Source organism: Diprion similis, chromosome 8 (assembly GCF_021155765.1).
Source record: "Diprion similis isolate iyDipSimi1 chromosome 8, iyDipSimi1.1, whole genome shotgun sequence".
NCBI classification, from domain to species: Eukaryota; Metazoa; Arthropoda; class Insecta; order Hymenoptera; family Diprionidae; genus Diprion; species Diprion similis.
In genome coordinates, this window is record NC_060112.1 from 21,490,825 (window position 1) to 21,516,226 (window position 25,402).

The following is a 25,402-nucleotide window of genomic DNA, read 5'->3' on the forward strand; positions in this document are numbered from 1 at the left end:
GAAATTTTCAGCGAAATATTGGAAACATCGAGATGAAAAAGCTGTTCGGTTTGACGTGGAATGACTTATATGTTCACGTATCGCATGCAACTTGTGTGGTGGATCTAGCGCTAATGGATTTAACCAATTAATATTCAAGAATCTTCTTCAAAGTATTACAGCTAACACAATATTTGTCAACTGCATGCTAGATCGAATGTGAGATGAAGATTTTCACGATATACACGATGTTTGTAGATCAAGTTACCGGTTTATATCTACTTACTGCGGGAACGTAAAAAATCCAGATTGCAGTGTACTTTGAATTTTTCAAAAATTTTAAAATTTAATTGACCGAAAAATTTCCATGATTGAGATTTATACCACATATATGTACGTATATATATATATAGGGTGGGTGAGAAGAAATTTTTTTTTTTGTTACCGTGAAAATATCGGTCAAGATTAGAGTTGAAGAAATAAGATTTGTGTTAATATTAAGACCAGCCTTATCGCGATTTTTGATTTCCCATTTAAATAACAGGGGAATTTTTTTTTTCTTTATTTGGAATTTCAAAAATCAATATTCAAAGTTAGAGTTGAACCTCAAATGATATACGAAATAATGGCTCAAAAACATAAAACATCATATTTTTCGAGAAGTTAATCAAGTGTTTTCAAAATCGATTTTCCTTACGATTATTAGTATTTCGTGAAAAGTTTGATGTTTTACGAAAGAACACTTGCTGAACTTCACGAAAAATATTATGTTTTATGTTTTTGAGCCATTATTTCGTAATGAAATATAAAAAAATTGTGAAAGTCATCGTATACCATTCGAGGTTAAACTTTAACCTTGAATAACTTTTAAACGAGTCGAGTTGGCGAAAAATCGCAAGAGACCTTTTTTCTAGATCGTTCACTTTCCTACAAGAATATGTATTGATTTCTGCAACTCAATTATTCGTTCGAACGCAATAAATTTCCAGATTTGAAAAAAAAAAATTTCTCGTGTTATTTAAATGGGAAATCAAAAATCGCGATGAGGCACCTCTGAATATTAATAATAAGAGCTTAAACTTTCACAGAATTTCTTTTTCATCATCTTCATTTGAGTTATCACTACGCACTACGTTACGATCAGCGAATAGGCTGAATCAGGTTTACATAATTGCCAAATTTGCAACTGTCGCCGAGCGGATGTTGTTGTTTTTTCTTTTCTTTTTTTCTTTATTATGGATATACACTGGCGTACATCTGCGGCCATTTCGCATGCGGCATTGTGTCTAGATTTTGTGGACGCCTGTACGCATATGATGTAGATTAGTCCTACAGATAGAAAAAGCTGCTGCTGGCATGCCAGTGTTATTGCTCGTTAAGTTTACGACGAGCGACGAGCCGATGGGGAATATTTGCCGTACAGTATAATTTTGTATGCTATGAATGCAGAGCCTCGAGGCAATGAACTGTTCGTTAAAATTATAAATACTGTTGTACGTGTAATATCCGAAAATATAGAAGAAATCCGATCTGACTCAAGGGATCGGAATTCTTTTTCCCCTGTCTGATTGTTACGCTATTTTGAGACGGAAATATCATCAGTTTCGTCGGCGTAGTTCAAGAGAATGAAGAAACGTAATTTTTGTACAGAACGAGGACAAGTTTGCAGACCAAATCTATACTGTGGTTATACAGGTACAGGCAAAATCCCGCGGTAAGGCAAATTTGATTAGCTAATCTAACTAAACTAGGTAAATATTAACAACAACCATATTCACAAAGTCGCGGGCCGTATGGTTATTTGGCTGGTTGAACGATTTGATCGTTTTATGCAAACTGCTAAGCTATTTCGTTGTTATATATATACTTATTACTGCCGGCTCGTTGCAAGGATGCGTATAATATAAACTCAAGAGAACGATAGTTAGGCTAATAATACAACTCAGTTACTCTACCACAATTTATGTAGTAATAGTGGGTGCCGATGTGAGAATATGCGTATCTACTACCTGGTTTCGATCGATATTATACGCATTGTTATGGAATTGTCACGTGACTCTCGACGGCACGCACCATACTTTCAAAGTACGAGAAAGTCAAATGCGTGAACGACGAACCTCATGTATCTGATTTTATTGTTAAATATTTGTATATTTATATTTTTTTTTTCTTTTATCGCATAATTATAAACTGTTATATAATGACAATGAATAATTTTGTTGGGTAGTTGATATAAAAAAATTCAGAGCGGGTATTCATTGATGCTTTATCCTCTGTTTTTTATTATTGTATCATCGTTTTGATTTATTGTAATCGCCCGCGTAGATCGATAGCTTTGAATTTCTTCAACCTTTCACCTACAAGATTCGAATCCGGCAGATTTGTTGTCAGCTCGTTGGTGTGAATGTCAAAAGTCTTTCCTCATACCCTTGAAAAGTATAAACGATGTTTGAATCTTAAGATCATTATCAATCCACGAATATATATAAGTTTCTAAAAAACGTTCAACGGTCTCGATCCGTCAGATTTTCCACCAGTAAAAATTTTCAATACAGAATAAAACCTGACGGGTTATTTATTCGAAAACTGGAGCTTGCAAACTAAAATTTTATTGAAAAACAGCAACAACGACTCGATGCGTGATAAAACTTGATCGCTCTTACAAAACGATTAGACATGTATTTTCAGCCAACGGTTGTTGCATACCGTGCAAATATTATTCCCAGTACAAAGGGAAACCAGTTGATGGTAAAGAATCGATTACGCACTAGATCGTAAAGCGATTAACGAGCAACTAATTCGACAAAAGTAAAAGCGGGAACTTTTTTTACGTCAGAAGTGAAATTGTGCAATGAACAATTTTCGATTGATATTCGTATACCTAATTATTCGTTCGTCAGTTCGTGAGCCGAGTTTGCCGAAGGATTTCACCACAAGGCACAATACATCGAAAATATCATAATAAATTACCATATTAAAATTGAACATTGTGACGTTTTCCAATCAGCAATCGTTCTCACAATCAGAGTCTTTTGATTTCGGATTGCTCTAAACATACAATCAGACAAAAATTGATACGATTCCTTCGTTGCTAAAGTTATTTGTAAAAATATGTACATGTATGCGGGTAAGTTTGCAGAATAACTTGCAAATAAACGATATCGATCAATCAGCACGATATACAGTATACTTCTGCCTTATTTATAAATTCAAAACATCTGTTTCTGATGGTGAAAAACTGGTCGTAGATAAATATATTGTTTATTGTAATAACACCATTTAAACATCTTCCGATGCTCGTTTTGAGACGTCTAGATTATCTACGTAAAACCGTTTGGCATAGGTGGTATATGTTCGTTGAACTAAAATGAGCCGGTGTAAATTATCAGTAATTGTGAATAGTAGAAAGACCGGCTTTGAGCAAGCAAGACCTAAATAAACTCGGAGATAATCCAAACACCCTATAGACACTCTCATAGATAGAGCAGATATCGTTATACGGACATTCGAGAAGCACGTGTTCCCGACCGAATCGTTGGAATCAAAGTTGAGAGAAGGAAAGAAAGCCGTTTGAAAAATTTCCGGCGATGTTATTTGCGTCAATGATGGTGAACTCGAACGAAACAATATGATCCGCATCATGTGAGAGGAATGATTCCAAGTAAATTCGAATAATTAGAACGTTCCAAAGTGACTAATAGTAATCTCCGCTATTTTATGCACAAAATTCTGAAAAAAACAGTCTGAAAAATTTTCATTTAACGCAGAGATAAAATAATGTCACGAATTCGACGCGATCGCAGTAGCAAATTCGTATAATTCACGCTATTTCTGTATATCTGCGTAAAATAAAGATCTATCGGTGTGTTTTCTTCAGAATTGTGTATAAAATCGAGCAGTTTCGCGTTCGGGATACATTGACTTCGATATTTTTAGATATATATATACAACGTCGAAATCGACCGGGCACCCCCTTAACGATCATTGGCGCAAATAACACTGCTGGATATTGATGAAACGGGTTTCCTCCGTTTCCAACTCTTGAATCGCATCGCCTACGCCGGTCGATTAATCCTCAAGTATCCGTAGATGCCAGAAGAATAGCGAGAGTCTTCGGCTCTGATAGCGGTCCACTTCGACGCGCGCTGCGGCAACTGATTCAATTCGGCGACGCTGCGAAGGAGGGAGAAAGGCTTGAAGGGGGGGAGGGGGGGGGGGGGGCTTTCAATAACTGCCGAGACGGCGGGGTCAAGTATTCCGGCGATTCGCATGGGGCGACAGCGACACTCGACGCGAGGCGAAGTCCGAGTAACGCCGAATACGCAGGAGCAAAGAGAGGATTAGCCACACGTGGAGAAGCGACAGGGACTCGAGAGCAGCTTGCCGAGGTTATGTTGGGTCGGTGTCGCAGCGGGCTGAATAAATAACGCGTCTGTTTTCGGGTTTACTCACCCGTTCATCCTGGGGAAGCAGGTGGGAATCCAGGCTCTCCTCGGTACCTCGGTAGAGTGGCGATAATGAACGATGATCAGTCACTGCAGGCGCACTCACTCCGCCACGCTTTCAAAACAACAGGTTGCATGTGACGAAAATATGGCTGCCACGCGAAAATCCCTTCCTCAGCCGTCAAACCGAGACAACCGATCCGGCAACGAAACCGCGGACTGTTTACGCCACGAAATATCCCCCCGACACCTGCCGCTTTATCAATCTACAGCTAGGGCACTTACCCTGCTTTAAATCGACACCAAATCACCGGCTATCTTTCCTTTTATTCGACAATAGTCCAAACCACCGACACACGACGACCTAGCCGTACACGAGATTGTCAGTGACACCACGTTATCCCACCGTTTTCGCCTCTTCGTCATCGTGGCGACACCTGTTCGCCTCGCACCTAATCATCCGCCCACCCAGGCACCGCTGTAGTTCCCAAAAAACAAACGACGCTCACTTTGATCACCCGCACCGACACCTGGCAAGATTTCTACCGACGCGGAGACTGCTCTATTGGTACTGTATCGACAGGTGATCGGCAATACCGACTGACGATCATGCGAAAATTCGGGCTTAACTTCCTAATATCAGTTGATCAAATCTTTGTTTGATTACCGCATTGTCAAAAGCATGGTGAAAATATTGCGGAATAACCAGGGCACTTCTTCTTAACCAGTGTTTTTCAAATTGTGGGTAATGACCTCCAGGGAGGTCGCCAAGTCCTACTTGGGGGGCTCACGGTTGAAAGCCAGGTGAAAAAAAAAGCAAGGGTTTTAGTTGTTAGGTATAGTCTCAATAGAAAGAAAATTAAATAAGAATCATTAGTTGATTCATTTCAATGCATAAATTACATATATTACGATTGTAGAATAATAAAAAGAATCAAGAATATTTTTTTATACCTCGGGCAGCTATAACCGTTTCATTTGATTTCCTTCTCGCTTCTTCATTTTCTTCATTTGTTCACACCTCCAATTAAAATTCCTAGATTTTTAAATTCTTCGAATAAAAAGGTAATCGACATCTATTACCGTCGGTACGAGCCCGTTAGGTGGAGTTGATAGAGCAAAAACCTGCTATACTTTCACGTCCACCTGGACCCACTTACCCGTCGAAAACTGGTCACAAAAATGTACCCACGGGTAACTGTCTTATTCAAGTGTTGTTGAATTCGATCTTACCGCTTCTTTTTGGAAATTCTTCATTCTAGATATAGTTAATTGTGAGTCTCTCACTACGCCCTGTTTGCGGCAGCCTCTACGCAAATATCAATTGATCTTATGAAAATAATCTTATCTTGGTCCCTGGTCGACTCGAAGCGTATCTTATCGTGTGGTTATTCAGTATTCAATGTATTACACGACCAATCGCAGGGATCTTGACTATTCAGCGAGACAAAGCGATTCCTAAATTATAATTTGATAGATTTAGTCAAGAAGAAGGGGACGACGAACAGGAAGTATAAAGAGGGGGGAGGTATGGTAGAAATAATTTGATTATGAGAGCAACGTTTTCTTGCTATTAACGTGATATAATTCCTTAGAAAATACATAGGTTCTCCTCGTCGTATAATCTCTTGTACCTACATCTGTAGTTACACATGGCGTCTCGTAGTTTGAAATAATCTTTAATTGCGTTCAGATCGTCACGCTTCAAAGTTTATTGTATATAATAAACCAAAACTGCCGCTAGTCTTGTCGCAACGGGGTTTGAAACAGATTCGGGTTGGCCTACGGGGTGAAGTCGCATCCAAATTACAATTAATATAAATTTCAATCAAACTTAGAAGAAATATCATACACTACATTATGTATTTGAATAATTATATCTATTCGCCATCGTAGAAGTAATTTATATCTATTTGCCGCCAAAATACAAAGTGACCATAGAAAGATATGCGGACGACGCGAGGCACGTACATATTATATAACTTAAAATCTATTTACAGGAATACGAGTATTTGTCTCATGTCCATAACGTGGCTTATTCGTGTAGGCTGGACTGCAGGACAGGATGACTGCAGTGTTTCACTAATAATGAGGGAAATCTTAGATTACCCAATTAATTTAAGCACTAAAATATTATAATCATACATGCTTGTTAGTGAAAAGAAAATCTCTGTACAACTTGCCTAAGTGCGTTTTAGTTGACCGTAAGTTTGAGCAATACATATACATATAGGAGCGACTATTTAAAGTTATTCAACTACCTACTTTTGCCTAATTAACTTACGTTCCAATACAGTTACGTCATAGGTTATTGTATTTTGTTTAATTCTTATACATTGTACAACTCTTACATCATTATTCGTACACGGATTACCTACATACATAGACACTTTTATACATACCTCGATGAAATGATCGCGGGAAATTATAATTTCGTATTACAAATCTACCTACTAGTATTCGATATCTGTTACCGAATATATTCCTTATAATTATAGTTTACAAACATTGGAATGATAAAACCAAGCTAGCGAGAATCTGTTGGAAACCTTTGCGTTGCGACGAAACCGAGCCTATTATAATTATTATATAATCTATAAATCTATCATAGTACATACGAGAGAGCTTCCTTGCAAATAAAATACTTCTTTCCGAATTTCGATTCCGAAAAAAAAAGTATTAACAGTCAAAGGTACACAAATGAATGATGTCCTCTTCAAAGATTTCTGGGAATCGAAACGTTGCATTAATTTTAATAAGTGTGAATCCAGACGTCGAGATTTAGAGAAAAAAAAAACAACAAAAATCGTTATGGCAATTACTTAAAGATAGTTTTCTAAATCTTATATAAATATGCTAATAACTTGGAGGATTCACTAATCACCAAAATCAATCTCGGATGGTAAAGTCGAATTGCAATATTAAATACTAAAATAGTAGGTCCTTCCGCTAAGCGTTTCGAAGTTTTCGTGTCATTACATTTGGTCAAACTCAGGCCGTGTGAAAGCGCTATCTTAACAATTGAAAACAATAATCTGTGGAACGATTTCATCTTGAGGATTTGTTCATAACATCGATAATTTTATCCAACTATCGGAAGTTCAGTTTCATAGCAATAAATCACTTCAGAGAAAATTAATTCTTTCATCTATCGACGTTTATTAGTCTCAAAAAAAAAATCGTTCTACGTGTGTGCCTTGCAAGAATTCGGTATAATGCGTCGAGCGACGGAACATTTCAGCCTTGTTCACCATTTTCTATTAGCACATTTCGGGTTAGCAATGTCCTCTCGACAGCTCTGAGTCTCCTCGTCGAACATAGTCGTATTCTCGCAGACAAACCGAAAGTCTAGCATTTGCCTGGAAGTGAATCCGGGCGAGCAATAATGAAACAAGCGGCAGTCTCTCGGATCTCCGTAGAAGCGATACGGTTCTCGATCGATACAGCTGAAGGCAACTTGAGTAGCTTTCGATCCTTCATCCCGATGGTTCGTATGACTTTTCGACCACTTCTCTTCCGGAGTTGTTTCGGTCTTCAAATTCAAACTCGTCGACGATTCGTCCTCAACAACCTTCGTCGTCTCCGTTCTTGGGTCGTCCATGTGCATCACCTTAGTGCCGTCAGTATCGCTTTCCTCGCTCTCTTGCACAGCTGAATTTGTGCTCTCCGTTGTTTTCAGCAACGGATAAGGAGTCGAAAAGGTCGCTGCGTTGATACCGAGGGTCGTCTTAATGTCAGCGGATGGATTCGTACTAGCCTCACCATTACTTTGGGTTACAGACTCTGCGGAAGGAGCCTTCTGGCCAACAGTTGTTCCCTCTTCCCCTTTGTCTTTAGATGAAGCTTCGACTGTCTTATTTAGGGAGACATCGTTTGCTGATCGAGTTAGTTTGTTCTCTCGAGGTTTTTCGTCCTCGTCAATGTACTCAGTCGATGTCCAGATAATCTCGGACGAGTCTTCAAAGTCGTCGATTCGGGGCTCCGAGTTGGTAGACTTTTCTGTCGTGCTTCCAATACCGAATGGTCTTCTCGAGAGTAATGGGTTCTTCCTGATCATGGGCCTTGGAGCAAGTTCACTGTAGCTCTTGACGGGCTTCGCGGGTCGCGGATTCACAAGTCCAAATCTGTGCTTAATTACCACCGGGTTCGGAGTGGTCGTTGGAGGAATGTACTTATAATTTTTCCTCGCAGTAAGCGGCCGGAAGAGACTTGGAGGAATGGGTCTAGCCGTCGTCGTGGTAGTCGTAGTAGTAGTGGTAGTCGTTGTAGTTGGGACATCACTATCCGAAGCCTCGTCGTTTAGTCCGTGTTCGCTGGAAGACTCAGATACGGCTGTGGGTTCTTTTTCTTCGCTGTGCTCAACAGGGGATTGATTGTTTTCTGCCGAATTTTCGATATAGTGTTCAGGTTCGTAATTATCGTCAACGTAATCCTCGGAGCTGACCGCGGTGCTCGACGCTTCTTCGGTCTTCTGCTTCAAGTGTTTTTTCTGGAGGTGAGGTATCTCGTCAGTGAACTTCAAAACGCCTTCCGTGCTGTAATCTTCACTCGATACCGTCGGCTTAGAATCCTCCATCGAGTACGCTTCGACACTGACCGACCCGTCATCCTCATTCGAAATGGGATATTCCTCCTTTGAGTTATAGCCTGAGTCGCTGTACCCTGATGTCGACTCTTGGGATCCAGTGTATTCGCTACTCACTTCATAGGGTTCTGAATCTCTAGACCTGGAGTCGTATTCATCAGAAATATCGTCGTCGTACTCGCCCGTCTCACCCCCTGAGTCCTCGTGGCTGGTTGGCTTCTGCGATGACATAGCCTTTTCGCAGTCCGATTTGTCACATGGTATCTGGTTCGGTGACTCTGATAACTTTTCCGCAGAATGATGAACCCCACTTGTATCTGATAATGCAGAATCATCAGTGTCACTGCTCGCAGCTGATTCCTTTTCTGTCCTCTCCCTAAAGTCCGATGGCTGGGTCACGTCCGAGTCCTCCATTTCAGTGGTACTTTCTTCTAAGGTTTTTTCATGCATTCCGTCATTGTGAGCACTGAGTTTTGCTTCAGTTTCAGTTTTGTTCATGATGTTTTTAAAGTGGTTGCTAGAACCTTTTGCCTTTTTCTCCGAATCTTTTTCAGTGTCGACTTCCTTCGATGACCGCGATGCTGGTTCATCTCGCATGTCATTGCTGGTCGACGCCTCGTTCTCTGATTTCGGAGAATTTGAGATGGAAGTCTTTGGCTTCTTTGATTTGAAGTCTGAGAAACCATCTGTAATAACTTTTGAGTTTTGCGGATTCAACTTTGATAACTTTGATACCTTTACTTCCTTGGATTTTGATGCTTTCACGGGCTCTTCGTCGGTTGCCGAATCTTTCATTTCTGCTGCAGATTCAACTTTTACAATTGAAGAATCGAGCTCTTCACCGGCCATGTCATCAGTCGATTGACCGTCCACTTTGTACTTCATTCTATCGGGAATACTTTTTTCTACAGCTGAGTCTTGCAGTTTCACATTTTCAGCCACCACTGATTTACCATTTTCAATCTCTTGTTGCTTGTTAGGGGTTGCTTCGGATTGTTTGGATTGAGTTATGTGGTTTTTACTGGCATGAGAATCCTTTGAGGTGACATCGTCATCAGATTTAAGATCATCTTGGCCTTCGGAGTCAGCAGATTCACCCTCACGATCTTTCTCGACCTTTGATACTTCAGCTTCGGATACCGTAACATCGGATGGTTCTTCCGACGTCATATCGTAATTTTTAAGGTATTCTTGTTTATTGTTGGACATATTCATTAATTGTTGTGGTGTTCCCTCAACGTGTGATTGATCAGTCCTGAGCTCAGGCTTGGAGTCAGATTTCTCAAAACTCATTATTTCCTTCTCCTCAATGTTTGGCTCGTTAGAGTAAAGTGTGGGCTTTGATTCTGGAGCATCGTTTGGGATCGCATCACTATTAATGATGGCCGGAGATTTATCGTTAACATATTCCTTGACATCCGGATTTTGCAAATCTCCGTCGCGAAGCATTGCGTCCGGCACAATTCCATCATTGTGAGAGGAAGATAACTTTTCCATATCTTCAACATGTTTCTGCACATCCAGCTCTTCCGTTTTCATTTCAGGTTTTAGGCTTTCATAGTCTTTGGAGTCCATATCTTTGGCATTCGTCACAACCTCAACAGGCTCTTTGACGTTAGATTCCGTAGGTATTGGAACAGATTCAGATTTATTGACGTATTCGTCAAGGTCTGACACCTTCGATTCCTCCTTAATGTGTGGATGAATATATTCCTCGACGTCAGAATCGATTGTGGTGGGAGACTCAGGTCCGGTCATATGTCTTGTTACTGAAACCTCAGAGACGAGCGTTTTTTCAGATGTTACTGCTTCCTCAGCCTTCGTCTCTCCAGAACCGACTGCAGATTCGATTATTCCCACTTTCTTTTCGTTTTCAGAATCATTTTTACTCACCGCTGCCTCGTTAACACATTTTTTGTTACCCTGACCAAATGCAGATTTGCAAGATAGTTCCACATCTGGCTGATCATCTATTTCTTGTGTACCCAACAATGAGTCTGTATCATTCTGCTCCTCTGCTTTAATTTCTTTCGGGACTGAGAAAGGTGGCTCGGTCTGGTCTATTCCTTCTATGTCTGAAGTTTTCTCAACAGGCATTAAGTCGTAGTCCACCGTATCATTGTTATCTGAATCTTTGAGATTCTTGTTTGCTTTAAATTCTTCTGGCTCAATTTGTGCATTCTCATCCTTGTTATCGATCGTTCCAGATTCTTCATCAATATTATAAACCTGAAAGGCAGAATCTTTTTTACCATCATTGAGTGACTTGGACTTTACGTCACTTGACCGCTCCTTTGAAGTCTTTTTCTCAGTTGAAGTTTCTACTGATGCCCGACGTCCTAATAAAAGTGCTTTGAACTTTTTAAAGTTGGCCTTAATCGTTGCTATGTCCATGATCTCCTCAGAATCAGTAAACAACGGTTGATTGCCGTCGTGTTCAACGGAGTCATCAATTACGGGATACTCATAATCATGAGCCAATTCATAATCTTCTTCGTAGTCACTTTGGTCTTGCAGAACCTCCCTCTTCAACCGAATAATCGCCTGCCTACGCCGATTCAACGACCTCACCTTCTCCGCTTTCTCCAGCGAATCGCTTGTTAGTCGGGCGCTCCGCGACTGCCTAATCTTGGGCACATCCCTGTAGAACGGGTCGAAGGACTCGTCACCTTCCTTGTAGTCGTCATAGCTAGCCGGTATAGTTGTCAGAGGGAGCGTAACCAGTTCCGAGGTATTCAACGGACGTCCAGACTCGTCGCTGACGCTGGCCTTTGCAGTAACAATCACTCGTGACTGCGAAGGAAGAAGTGGCGAGGGGTTTTGAACGATTCGTTGAATGTCCGGCGGTGGCAAGTTGATCGTCATTTGCTGAGGTTTCAGTTGCGGAATCGCTGCAGATGACGACAAGTGGATATGCCGAGTAATTTGGGTTGAGCCAGGATCTGGCTTAGGGGAAGATCTCGGTGTTGGGTAGATGGACCTTGCCGTTTGCTCGGTGGTAGTCGGCGCAGGATGAAAACCCAATGATATCTTTGAAATCTGAGGCGATGAAGTCGAATCCTCGTCTAATTCATCCAAATCATCCTCCGTGGGTACCGGCGATATAGTGAGCTTGCTAACCTTTCCCTGATTTGTCGACTGTATGGCCTCCAGCGGCCTGCGGTCCTCCGTTTGTTCCCCGTTATCGTGATACTCTTGGGTTTCTCTCGGATTGTTGCTATGGATCGTGAAGTGCTCAGTGGTACTTACCGCCCCATGGTTATGGAATATCGGATTTATGTACGACGGGTTATTGGCGTTGCTGTTAAGCAGTGTTTGAATCGTCGAAGAAATCCCGTGGAATAAAGGTGCTACAGTGGATGGACTGTTGTGGATTATCTGAGGTGCCGATGTCGTTCCGTACCTCGCCTGATGCACCTGAGGAGGGTTGGTACTCGAGCTGATACCACGATTACTGAAGAGTTGGAAGGACGTTGCCTGATTATTGGCCTGTTCACCGTTGTGGGAGATGTACTGATGACGGTTATAACCGGAATTCTTGTCGTCGTATAGTGACTTGGATTGGCTGGTTTGCGAGGTTGAGTACACGTTTGGAGTTTGATAGTGCGGCGGACCTACAGTGTTCTGCTGGTGATACAGACTCGATGGCGTAGTGGCTGGAGGAATGGTCGATCGCTGAGTAGTTGTGGTTGTTGAGCTGGTCGATGGATGAATCGTCGTCTGGTGTTGATTATCGTCAATGGGTTCCGTGGCCTCGCCTTCATCGTCGGGTACCTCGTGTAGGCTGAAAGCGAGAAGCGGAGCACATCGTTACGCAATAATCAGGTTACAAATATACGTTGTTGTTATTATATTGCTTTTAAAAAAAATTTTGCTACTTTCACTCGGTCGAGAAGTTCGGTTTGGTCAGGACTCCGTTTAAAGGAGCACCCTTTGCTTTCCCAGAACTGTCAGGCTAACTCGAGAATGATAATGGAAAGCTATTACGGAATTAAGAATATGAAAAGAAAATGAAGTAAAAAAAAATTAAGAGGACTCATACACTCATCGAAACTCGGTTTCTAAACCGTGTTCAGCGCGTCTATTGAATTGTGTAATTCCACCCATCGTATCAATCAGATGAAAGGTGTTGAGAATTCAATCCCTCGTCAAGTGCCTATAACACACGATACAACAGACCCATTGATGGCAGAAGAATAAACCGACAAACAACACAGCGGGCAGAGCCAAAAGTTGCGTTTCATCGTAATTATACTCAATTCAATAATCCTTTGCTTCAGTTCATACGAACATTACAACAGATCGACGAGTTAATTAACCGAAAAGTATCATGGATTGATCGATTCAAAGCGACGTGTCATTTATTATGGGATACAAGAACGTGCTTCGGCTGTATGAGTGAAGTCAGTTTCACTCCGGGCGAGATTCCTGCACCGCCTCAAAACCAAAAGGATATAATCTTAGAGCTACCAGTTTACATGGCGATACTTGAACGTAACACATCGAGTGCTACTTGAAGATGAATCGTTAATCGTTCGTGGTCGATACTAAGAGGGATACGAATTGATCGAACCGACACTCCATCCGCCCATTTCGTGTTCGTACACCGTACATCGCTGAGGGAAAGAGAAAGAGTTGCAATAAAAAAAAGGTTGGCTCACCTCAGAGTGACAGCATTATTTCCATAGAGCTCAAGGTTCAGGTTGTAGAAGCGCTCGCTCTTGCTGCAGTCGACCTCATCGACTCGCTCGCAAACTCGAGTCTCCTGGTCGAACACTGTCCCATTAAGGCACAAGAACTTGATGTCCATTATCTCGTCTGAAACCAAATCTTACGGTGAGAATCGACCGTTAATTAGGGGCTCACACAGGGGTGTTGAAAATCTTTTTTATAACTCATGAAGCAGCGAAAGGAATAATTAGCTCTATTGTACCAGTCTTCAACCAAGAGGATTCGTGGCATCAAATGCATATGATGATTTTTTTTTTTTTATTTGCTTACACGGAAAGAAATTTCTGATGATTCTTGCATTGCCAATTATTCATGTACTCTGTTTCACCAATAGTATGGAATCAAGCCTTATTAAATGGTATTACTTAAACCTATGCAAAAATCGTTAGAAATTTCGTTCCGTGTAGTTGTGAGATGTATTTACACAACCTTCATCACACGCCTGAACAAACAATCTCGAACGAAACTATACAAGCATCTCTTATCTCTTGAAAGAATTCTCTCTCTCTTTTTTTCAACTGAAAGTGAATTCGATCCTGTAATATATGATATTATTCGGGAAACCAGTATCAGTAAAATAAATTTATACAGAATGAAGTAAAAGTCACCAATCGTTAAAGTATTTGACGGTGTTGTTTTTTTTTTTTTTTTTTTTACTACTCACGGAACGTGTAGATCGGATATTTGCTCGTTTATAGTCCGAGGAATTTTTGGCGTGAAAATGAAGATGTGCTTACAAATTGAAATGTCAGGATGAAGGGGCCGTAGACCCCTGAAGAATTTTGTGCGGTGTTACACGGAGCGAGACGTACCCACGTTTTTCCTCACAGTCACGCCTCGTGTGATTGATTAATATCACCGATTGAATCGACCGTTCTTAAACGTTGGTTAGCTGTTGTACCGTAAAGAACAAAAGTCAGGTGAAACCCTGTACCATCTGTCGCCCTCCCTTCTACTGTTTCTCTTTCTACGATTTATTTATTAGCCTTGCACTGATCACTCCGGCATTTTTACAAGTTGGACACTTATTTTCTAAGCCAACGGATCAGTGGACGAATGGCAAAACAACTTAACTCATAGATTGGGCAAGAAATACTGAGCATGGAAAAATGTTTCGTTTGCATTCACGCGAAGATATTCGTTAAGTCAAGTTTTCGCAATATAATTGAATTTACGCCTTTTGCTCATTTTATAGGTTTAATGGATTTTTGCGTAACCGTGTAAATCCTTCGAATTATTTGTAACATCGCATTCCATCATTAATGAATCGTTTAATTCATTGTTCTGTGGCGGTGTTTCGTATGGAACTGAATAAGGTATTTGTAGTATAATATTCGGGATAAAGATAATTACCGATTACGTTATGAATGAATAACGAAATCTAATCAGTCCAATGTGACCTATAGAGCACTGAAAAGATTGTGTGCATTGAAGCATTCGGAACAATCGTGTTCTTTTTATTAATCAAATTGGTGAAAATCTCGTGGATCAAATCTGACAGATCGGTCGTGCCACTGCATGAACTCGGTGACTAGATTCCACTCGTATAACGCATTAATGCTGGAGTTAGCAGCTTATGCAGACCATGCACAGACACCATCGAAGCACGGAGTGCAGCTACGTGTGTGAAATGTAGGACTAGCTATAGGCGATGCAAGATGGTGCGCACGTTCTATGTAACCGTTACGTTATTCGAGGCGTTTGTATGTTTCAGCGTTTAGTGTTGGTACGATACCTATAATTATATATACTTCAACCATAGATCTAACGCTGATATTCAATTCACCCGAAATGCCGATTTTTTCCCTCGACGACTTATCACCGTTGCGGCGCCTTGTGGTGTCGATGAATAGGTAGAGAAGAATCATGCGGGAAAAAAGCTACCACGTTAATGGGCGTTTGATGCTAATCAGTAAGCACATTCTTCCTCGCTTGATCAGACTCGGAATGTCAGGGTCGTAAGCAGTAGCGAGAAATGTTACTGACCTATGCTTTGAAAATAACTCGAGTAAGGTATTTTATAGCTTACATATAAATACCATAGCTTAATATTCCGTGCTACGGTGTCGTATGATTTTTTTTCTATATTGTATCCGTGTATTCTTGACTACTGTTATACGTTGATTGATCCCTTATATTTAGCGGAATTTCGAACACCAACGAATCGTGAATTGGTTATGCAATTCGGACATGTCAAAACCGTTGCTACGTAGGAAAAAGTCTGCAAGACCTGTTTGCTACGTATTTCCATACGCTTTCAATACAAGTTTGCCGGGCTATGCGTTTCGGTTCACTGGTCGTGCCCGAGTTTTGTGCAGCGTTAAACACAAGGAAAAAAATCAATATGAAAAATGAAACGCCCCATCAGCCACGTCGAGAAACGGGATGTAAGGAAGTATGCTGTTGTAAACGAATTACGGGAACAATCTCGATTAATTGTTAGCCATTATTGGACCTGGTTTCAATCTGGCTTTAATGAAATGTATTAGATATTACAATATTGACGGATACCTGAATTAGAAAAGATGTGACGATTCTGTGCTAGGGGAGTAGATGTCACTGGATCACGTTGTGTAGCGTCGGTGGAATTAACGTGGAATTTCAATATGATCATTGTCAAATGATTTGATGATTGTTAGAAATTAGAATTCAATGCGAGTAACTAAGCAGGCAATCATGAAATAGCTGTGCACTGTTAAAACTTTTTCTTTCGTGCTTCCCAAACTTCAGTGAAACTTTCAGCCACACTACTGGGAACAACGGCGCACTCGCGGTATTGAAAAATTAAGAAATTACTCGGTTTAAGCACAAGTCTAGTGATTGAGGGAGGAAAATATGCCGACAGCATTCCGATACATTTTCCTAATCAAGGTAACCATAAGGTAGAGTTAGAGTCGTAGGTTTTTCTTGCACAGCTTGCGATCGAAGGAAAGAATTCTACCTTGATGCGTCTAATTAGCAAGGGAAACTTTCCGCAAGGTATGTAGTTAAATGACGAGCAGCATTTCATCGGCAATTTACCTTTCTGTCCAATGGTACAGACGTGGAACATCTGGCAGCCTGTCTCCACGTCGGCGTAGTACCCGCCGATGACTTTGCCCAAACAGGAAAAGTTCGTCTCCGGCAAATTGTCGAAGTCCAAATACTGGAATGAGATATAGTTATTCTTGTAAGCATGACAAACTAGAAATTTTCACCCTCAAGCTGAACAATAACGGGGAATATCGGTATTCAAGGTATTGTTAACGGCAGACCGTCAGCACCTCTATTGACCTAAGTATTTGGACATGACGTCCAATAGATTCCGCTGCGTAATTTCGTTTGAGAATTAACATCTATAGATGGCATATGATTACCGTTTTCTCTACCGACAGGATTCGCCCACTTTAACTGCCAAAACCCAACTACCGTTGCTCAATGTTTTGTGATAGATTAGTGAGCGTTTCGTAGAATTGCAATTACATTCTGTATTACATACCATGGCTCTGTATAATTTATCTTGTTTCGTCGTTTATTAACAATTATATTTACACATCTCATGAACACATTATATTATATACTTGCGCAGTTGGGTGAAAAAAAAAAAACAATTTTCTATTCGATGTTTATACAGCAGTGTTTAATGGATTATCTTCGGTCGTAAAAAAAGATTCTACAGTGTCGTGAACTACGTGAATAAAATTGATATTAAGAATATTTTTTTTTTTCATTAATTAAATTTATCCCGCGCAGATTACTTGAAAATTTGTCAAGGGCTTAGCAGAAATTTGTGTACAATTATATATGGTATTATAATCTTTATTGAGTACAGCGTATTTATATATCTATAAGTATCCACACGAAACGTGCCAGTTGTAACAATGAACGTTTATAAAGTCATTTTATTTTTCGTTAAATTTCTGTAAGTGATTCGCACTTTATTCGTGTCACATAAATTGCCATGCACACGCCTGTATCTCGATACTTTTAAAGAATAGCGTGATATACCTTTAATACTGCATAACTTGCACAACGCTGCAGTACGTAAGTTCATATTGCCTTGGCCAATTTTGCCGAATGACAAAATTGTGATCTTTCATACGGCAGCAGCTAGATACTTCTAAGCAATAAAAGAGAAATAATTGAATAAAAATTCACTTTCACTTTAGCCATGGACGGTATGTGGGTATTTCTAGTTGCGGGTGGCATCTGCTTTTGTAAACACGTTAATTTACGAAAGACGTGACTATGCAGTCGCGTCTATATGTTATACATGCATACGTCTTTCGCCTTGTTGGGATTCGGCATTGGAATCTTAATTGCGTCAATCAACTATACCCTGATTCAATTACCACATATACTGAAACTTTCACTCACCCCGGGTTCACCTCCGCTGCACAATCTGAAGCCATGCTGGAAATTGACGAGCCACACGATAACTGAAACAGACGAAAAAAATACACTCGTTAGTTTCTGGTAAAAAACTTTGATCATTTCATAATTATAACAACTGTTCAAGTGATGAACGAGGAAACGGACGGCGAGCGATATGTACATCTCGTATACATATAAAATATAGTATATCGATCTGACGCAGTGCAATGTCCGATCTGCACATTTGTATAGTATCGATGATTTCACGAGCAGTAGACAACTATATGTATGAGGTACATACGCAGCCAAGAATGTCACACAAAATTATTACATGAACATAATTCTTACCGCAGCCAGAGAAGCTAATATAACTTTCACCGCGCTTATCTAACTCGACAGACGTCGCTGGTGTTAATTATTTCTCAGTTCTGATAGACTAGATAATTTTCATCATGTTTCCTGCGCCTTTAAATTTACTCGTACCATCTGCAACGCACGCGCAGTGCATCCAGAATAAAAAGAAAATAGCAAAAAACTGAATCAATCACTTTGGACAATAATCTGCTTGATCATTTCACTCAATTCCTAGGTGCACTCATGGACAAAAATGTTGTTCATCAAACTCATCAGCTATTGCTGGTATGTGAATTGCTACTATATTCAGCAATACGTGAAAACTCATGATACACTCTTCTTATTTCTTGCAGTAAAAGCTTTCAATTGGCCTGATCAGTCCAAACCTGACAGTCAATCTTATTAATTGATCGTTATCGAACACTTTACTAGCGAGGTAAATTATTAGTATAACTTATGAATAGATCATTTCATGCGTATTTACAAAAGAAACGACCGTTTCAGTCATATGTCGGAAATTCTTCCGACCTGCCAAATGCCTGCACCCCAAACAAAATATTCAGCCTATAATATGGCCGCTGAAGGTTGAATGACGAAATCTATACTCCGTTCTTAGAAAATGTCAACTGTTAAACTTCGTCCGAAACAACAAGTTGAAGAGTACGTAAGCATAAAGAGAAGAAAGTACGCAATATTTTCAAGTACCAGTCCGCAAATCGCGCCAGCTCACTAATCGTTGACAAACAAACTATTTCAAGATCCTAAAACGCAGTCTATGAGACAAACGCGCGTAGCTAGAGGGCAACCAAGGTTTGAACATAAAATTTTTTCGATTTCTATAAAGAAATTCCAGGCCGACGAGGACGAGGACGTTGCATTCCTACCACGTGTTTTTTTTTTGGGATTTAAAAGAAAAAAAACCTTTTGTCTGCACTTTACAGTCGCACCGTTAATTGCTCTTGGAGAAGTTCACCGGGTCTTAGATGTTGTCCTCGCAAACTCCTGCCAAGGTTACTCTGGTAACAGTCTTACGAAATCCTCCGATGACTCGAAAGACTTGAGGCTGAATAATGACCCGAGCATAAAACTATGCAAGCATCAACTACTGTGTAGGAGACAGGGTGACCTCAATACGTTGCACCTGTATTCCGGGCGCATTGATGAATAAATATTAATGTAAACGAGAGTAGGTCTGTATCACAAACGACTTATTATAGACTATCTTGCAATAACTGCACGTTATAGACATAACGAATATACGGAGCTTGGATGAAATGCGTCGTTGCAGAGCAGCTTCAGCTGGAACTTGGTAAAGAGAGTTATCCTCTTACACCGATTAAATTTGATTTATACTTTGACCCCGTATTGTACATCACGTTAGCCTTAGGAGCTAGATTCGAGTGGCTTAGAGCAATTCCGAAGAGTCCGAGTGCTCGTTCTCTCAAGTCGTTAAACTTTAGGAGATACGTGTGTACACATCGCACACAATCATCCACTTACAGAAGCGTATGAAATTTCGAAACGTACAGCCGATTAGTAGTCGGGTGATTAACGAACATGTCGTTGGATTCAATAAACTAGGCTTGGAGATGATTCGCCGATACTTAATTCCTCGTGCAGGAATATCTTACGCGAGCGAGACACGATCCGGCAATCGGATCGGCGTGGCGATCAGTATCAATTACTAGGAGTGCAAGGATCTCCTTCGAACCAGTCAGCCGTACGGCCATCAAGTGGTGAACTTTTCTTTACTATGCTGTTAACCCATATACCTATAAGCTTATTTATCCAATTATTTACCTACGATAACTTACTCGAGAACGAACGGGCGTCTATCCCGTGCCAAAGCGTTTATTCAAACAAATTATCTGCACCAAAGGATGGAACAAAGTTTGCAGGTACGGTGCAGGATAGAAAATGCCGACACTGTCATCATTCACGCACACCTATCTTTCATATTCTTCGTCACCGAGGACCGAGGTCAACGAGAACTCCCGCCCGAAATAGCGACTACATTATGAACGAGGAGGAATGGTCAAACGCCACGACAATATGCTGCATGGATGGAAGATCTCAAGTACCTAAATGTCACGGGATTCACACAGTTCTGATGTACAGCTGGGTTATATCATCGCTCTTCGCGACCGTGCCAATACGGATGTGAGTGAAAGAGGTATAATGAAGAGGCATAGTTGCACACGAATGTTTTCCTGAGCAGTCTAGTCGCAACGCCATAACGAGGAGGACGCAGTGCACAGTTCACTGTGATATACCCACATGCATATGAATTATGCACATGTGGCGTGTATTTACCTACCCACGTTGTACACGAATTACAGTTGCGGGTGCAAACTCGTATTGGCGTGAACGATAGCTCGTTTCAATTTTTAGTTTCGCAAAACACGGGTGAATTGCCTTTTTTAAGTTTGAAAAGGGTTTTTTGAAGCGGAGCACGTTTGGGATGGGGACCTAATTCAGAAAAAGTGAACAGTCTGGTGAACAGTCGATCGTCTCGCATAAGGGTACTTTGGTACAAATGAGAGTAAACATTTCCACAATACGTTCGGCACACACTCAACATTTTTTTGAACACGTGATCGAGGATTATTTTCTGAGGCCAGCTTTGATTATTATAACAGTTTAGTTTAGTTTAATTTAGTTTACTGCCTATACCCGCCATACCCGATAGCGTATGATGCTTTGAAAATATTTGAGCAAATTGAATGTTATTGATTTTGTCAACTGCTCTCTCACTGTAGAACCGCGTTGCAGTAGGGATTTTTTTTTCTACAAATAATACAAGAACTTGAGAGGCTCGATAACTTTGTAAATGCATACAGCTCCACGGGAGTGTACCTTAAAACTATTTGGGTAAAAAAAGCCAAGTAATTATTTGCCTGGTATATTTTATGCGCGGATATTGAAGACTTTTATGATAGATTTATCAATAATTCAAACTATCAATCAGCTGAAACGTATAAGTCTACGACTTTATAACTTCCGACTTTATCTACGATTTAAAAGCATTGAAACGCTCTTTTTACGAGAAGTAAATCATTTGGAAAACCACTTTCTCGCATGTTTTCCAAAAACGAGTTGATTTGAAATTATACATGGGGAAATGCAGATTTGATTACGGATTTGAATAATTCTCTGGAAAGCAAACGCATGATTTCATGAATGCGTTGCTTTTTTTTACAAACCATTTGTGATTTCGCACGTGTCCTCTTCATGCTGAAATAAATTCGTCACGCAAACGCGATACATGGGTTATAAATAATGTGGAAAAAATACATCTTTTCGTGTTTCATTTTAACCGACCGATTAATTTAATCCATACAATGCAAACATTTCATTTTATTTTCTCGCGAAAAACGTCCTAAAAACTGTTACTTCTTTTCATGAATCTTAAGCTAAGGATCATCAGTTATTTCATTTCTACCACCTAGGTAAATTTTAATTTTAGTCATTCAATTTCATTCCGATTCAATTTATATATTGATTTTGTTAAATTGTAAATTAAATGGGTAATACTAATGCATCGAGTGATCGGTTCAAAATAATTCAGCCTAATTGTTTGTTGATTTGTTGATCACACTTTCTAGGATTCATGGTAATGCGATAATGTCTTGGCCTCCAACTAATCAGTGTTAGTGAAGTATAGCTTGAAGTCTGTGACTTGAAAATATTGAATAATTATTCATTTGATTTCCATTCAAGATATGATCTCACAAATCATTATTAGTGCACGACGGAAACAACTTTTCGGAAATAGGAAAGGGGGGTGTCCATAAATCATGAGACACTCACCACGCGCGGGAGGGGTGCTTGTAAAGATCACGATCGATCACGATGGGGAGAGGGGTCTCGAGCACTATCCCGTGTATTTTTTTGTGCATTTCTTTCCAAAAAATACCGAGTGGATTTCAGTTGAATTGCAGTTTTAGTTTCAATGCAGTTTATTATTGTCGATCGGCAAGTTACGGACAAGGTATACATACATTGATGCGCCCCACGATGCACCACCCCCACCGTAGATGGGATGGTATCCGACAAAACCTGTCAGCGAGGAAGGAGGGTGGCAGAAAGGGGACGGGAGTCAAAATGAGCTCATAACAGATCACGTGATTAACAGATGATCCCAAACAAATACTGAAGATATCCGCAGGATTAACTTGAAGGATCACCACGTCATTATACTGCGAAATCGTCGTATGATAAATTAATTGTCTCTGAATTGATAAATAAAGATGCAAACTGCTATAAAAATGTTCAAGAAACATATATTGCATAGGTTAAAACTATAAGACATTAGGTCTGTTATTTTAACATCATTTGTTCTTCTACATATGTACGACATAATAAATAGAAATTTTGACATTGATATCTTTCTAAAAGATATCAATAGAAAATAGAAAGATAATTTTCTAATTAAGAACGGGATATCAATTTTAATTATACGAATCACAGTTTGAGGACTCATAATGCTGTTGGCAGACGCTTTTGACCATAAATTGTAGTTATCAGTAATCGATGAAAAATTTATAGTTAAATATGTTGCGTTGATAAAGCGATGAGACGAAATTCTTTCGAAAGTGTCGTCACATTGTTTGTGACCAAATTTTTGGAACCTGTACGCTGTGTTAGAGCACTCACCCTTGATCGCGCTAAGTCAATGCCTTTTACTGTGCGTGCAATGTAATAGCCTACCAAAAATTCAGTGCCGAATGACAGACTAATACTCTTTCCATGCTATCGACCTTAACTTTTCGCGAGACTGCTTAGTGTGTGAAAAGGATAATATACTACATTTGTGATATCTTTCTCTGCGCGGCCCCCACCACTGCAACGGGTGTTCTAATATCCTTATATTTTAATCCAGCACAATTTATTCGGCAACGACCGGACAAGTTATTGCGGGCGTTTCCATACTAGCGTAAACTAGCAATGGTACAGCACGGTGCGTTTGCTCAGACATCACCTGCAAGCATGTGTGACGATATATTTTCTAAGGAGACAATGAAATCGCCAACCGGTTTCACATTAAATTTGCTCCATGTTAAAACGTTGTCATTTATGTATATCAATAAGAGAAAAGAGGACATGAAATATAGATAACATTGTGTACGAACTAAATTTGATTTTTCACCATTTTGAATAATGCAGAAAGATGCATAAGAGGTGTTGCAAATTTGTAAGTGCAAGTATATGCTTATGGTCAGCATGCAGGATCAACTGAATTAGGATAGCACGTACGCCAAGTATGTAATACCTTAGTAATGTAGAGGAGAAAAATAACGTTTATTTCAAATGAATTCAGATACATGAGAATGTAAAAACTTCGATTGTCGAATTCAAGAAAGTACATAGCAAATAAGTCGAGATATTTATAAACAAGATGTAACCACAGGCGAATTTTCAAGATTTCTAGAAGGCTATCCGTGCTGTGTATAATAAACCATCCCTCATCCAAGCACTGAAAAATCATAATATTGATATGAATAATAGGACAAAGGTATGAACCAAATTAAAGAGTGACAATACGGGAACGGTTTTCTCACCAAGATTGAGATGAATCATGATAATCTAAAGCCACGAGCTGTAATGCGTGTTCGAAGTGGATTGTAAATTATGCGTTGTTGGGCGGCCGTCCGGGATCCTGACACGAGATTGTAGAAAGTGATCAGACACGGAGTCAGCCCCGGATGCATCTGAGTTTGGGCCGGCATACTTCGATTCTGTAACCTCAACTGGTATAGTTTCAGCATTCTGGCCGATGCCGCCGAATGTAATATCGTTAATCGGTGAGCCCGAGTTGCTGATAGCACTATCATGTTGCCAGTTACTAAACCACCGAGATGGAGCATTCTGACCAATGCCTTCGGACGTGCCAACGCTGATCGGTGCGCCAGACTTGCCTACAGCACCATTCGTCAGTAGTTTCTCGACCTGCTTAGTATAAGAATTCTTCCCAGTGATTTCTAGTGAAGCAACATCTATCGGTGCGCTAGACTCGACAACGAATCCATTCATTTGCTGGTTCGTGAACTGGTCAGAATAAGGGACTTGACCACTGATTTTGGATGAGCTAGCGCCGATCGGTGCGCCGAAGTTGCCTGCAGCGCCGTTCATCTGCTGCTTTGCAAGTTGCTGAGTGTCGGAATTTTGACCGTCAGTTTCAGATGAAACAACATCGATCGGTTTGCCAATATTGTTAATGGCTGCATTCATTCGTTGGTTCCTGAACCGTTGAGGGTGTGTGTTCTGACTACCGATTCTGGGTGAGTCTACGTTAATCGGTGCACCGGTCTTGTCCGATACATCGTTCATCTGCAGCTTCTCGGATTGCTGAGTGTCGGAATTTTGACCGTCAGTTTCAGATGAAACAACATCGATCGGTTTGCCAATATTGTCAATGGCTGCATTCATTCGTTGGTTCCTGAACCGTTGAGGGTGTGTGTTCTGACTACCGATTCTGGGTGAGTCTACGTTAATCGGTGCACCGGTCTTGTCCGATACATCGTTCATCTGCAGCTTCTCGGATTGCTGAGTGTCGGAATTTTGACCGTCAGTTTCAGATGGATCAACATCGATCGGTTTGCCAATATTGTCGATGACTGCATTCATTCGTTGGTTCCTGAACCGTTGAGGGTGTGTGTTCTGACTACCGATTCTGGGTGAGTCTACGTTAATCGGTGCACCGGTCTTGTCCGATACATCGTTCATCTGCAGCTTCTCGGATTGCTGAGTGTCGGAATTTTGACCGTCAGTTTCAGATGAAACAACATCGATCGGTTTGCCAATATTGTCGATGACTGAATTCATTCGTTGGTTCCTGAACCGTTGAGGGTGTGAGTTCTGACTACCGATTCTGGATGAGTCTACGTTAATCGGTGCACCGGTCTTGTCCGATACATCGTTCATCTGAAGCTTCTTGAATTGCTGAGTGTCGGAA

General features: G+C 40.4%; 2 protein-coding genes across 3 annotated transcripts in view; both read right to left on the reverse strand.

The window, feature by feature from the left end:
• The window catches only part of LOC124409782 (polypyrimidine tract-binding protein 1), a 338,073-nt gene extending 333,274 nt beyond the window's left edge, over positions 1 to 4,799 (reverse strand). For both annotated transcript variants that reach the window (XM_046887616.1, XM_046887614.1), the window contains exon 1: positions 4,432 to 4,799. The gene's annotated coding sequence lies outside the window, so the exon portion shown is untranslated. The remainder of the gene's footprint in view (positions 1 to 4,431) is intronic.
• Positions 4,800 to 7,491: 2,692 nt separating this feature from the next.
• LOC124408600 (uro-adherence factor A-like) overlaps positions 7,492 to 25,402 on the reverse strand; it is a 98,891-nt gene continuing 80,980 nt past the window's right edge. Inside the window, exons 3-6 of the mRNA XM_046885631.1 lie at positions 18,097 to 18,158; positions 16,762 to 16,885; positions 13,671 to 13,839; positions 7,492 to 12,793 (exon numbers count right to left, since the gene is read on the reverse strand). Coding sequence (XP_046741587.1) covers positions 7,672 to 12,793; positions 13,671 to 13,839; positions 16,762 to 16,885; positions 18,097 to 18,158 — 5,477 coding nt within the window. The 3' untranslated portion in view covers positions 7,492 to 7,671. The remainder of the gene's footprint in view (positions 12,794 to 13,670; positions 13,840 to 16,761; positions 16,886 to 18,096; positions 18,159 to 25,402) is intronic.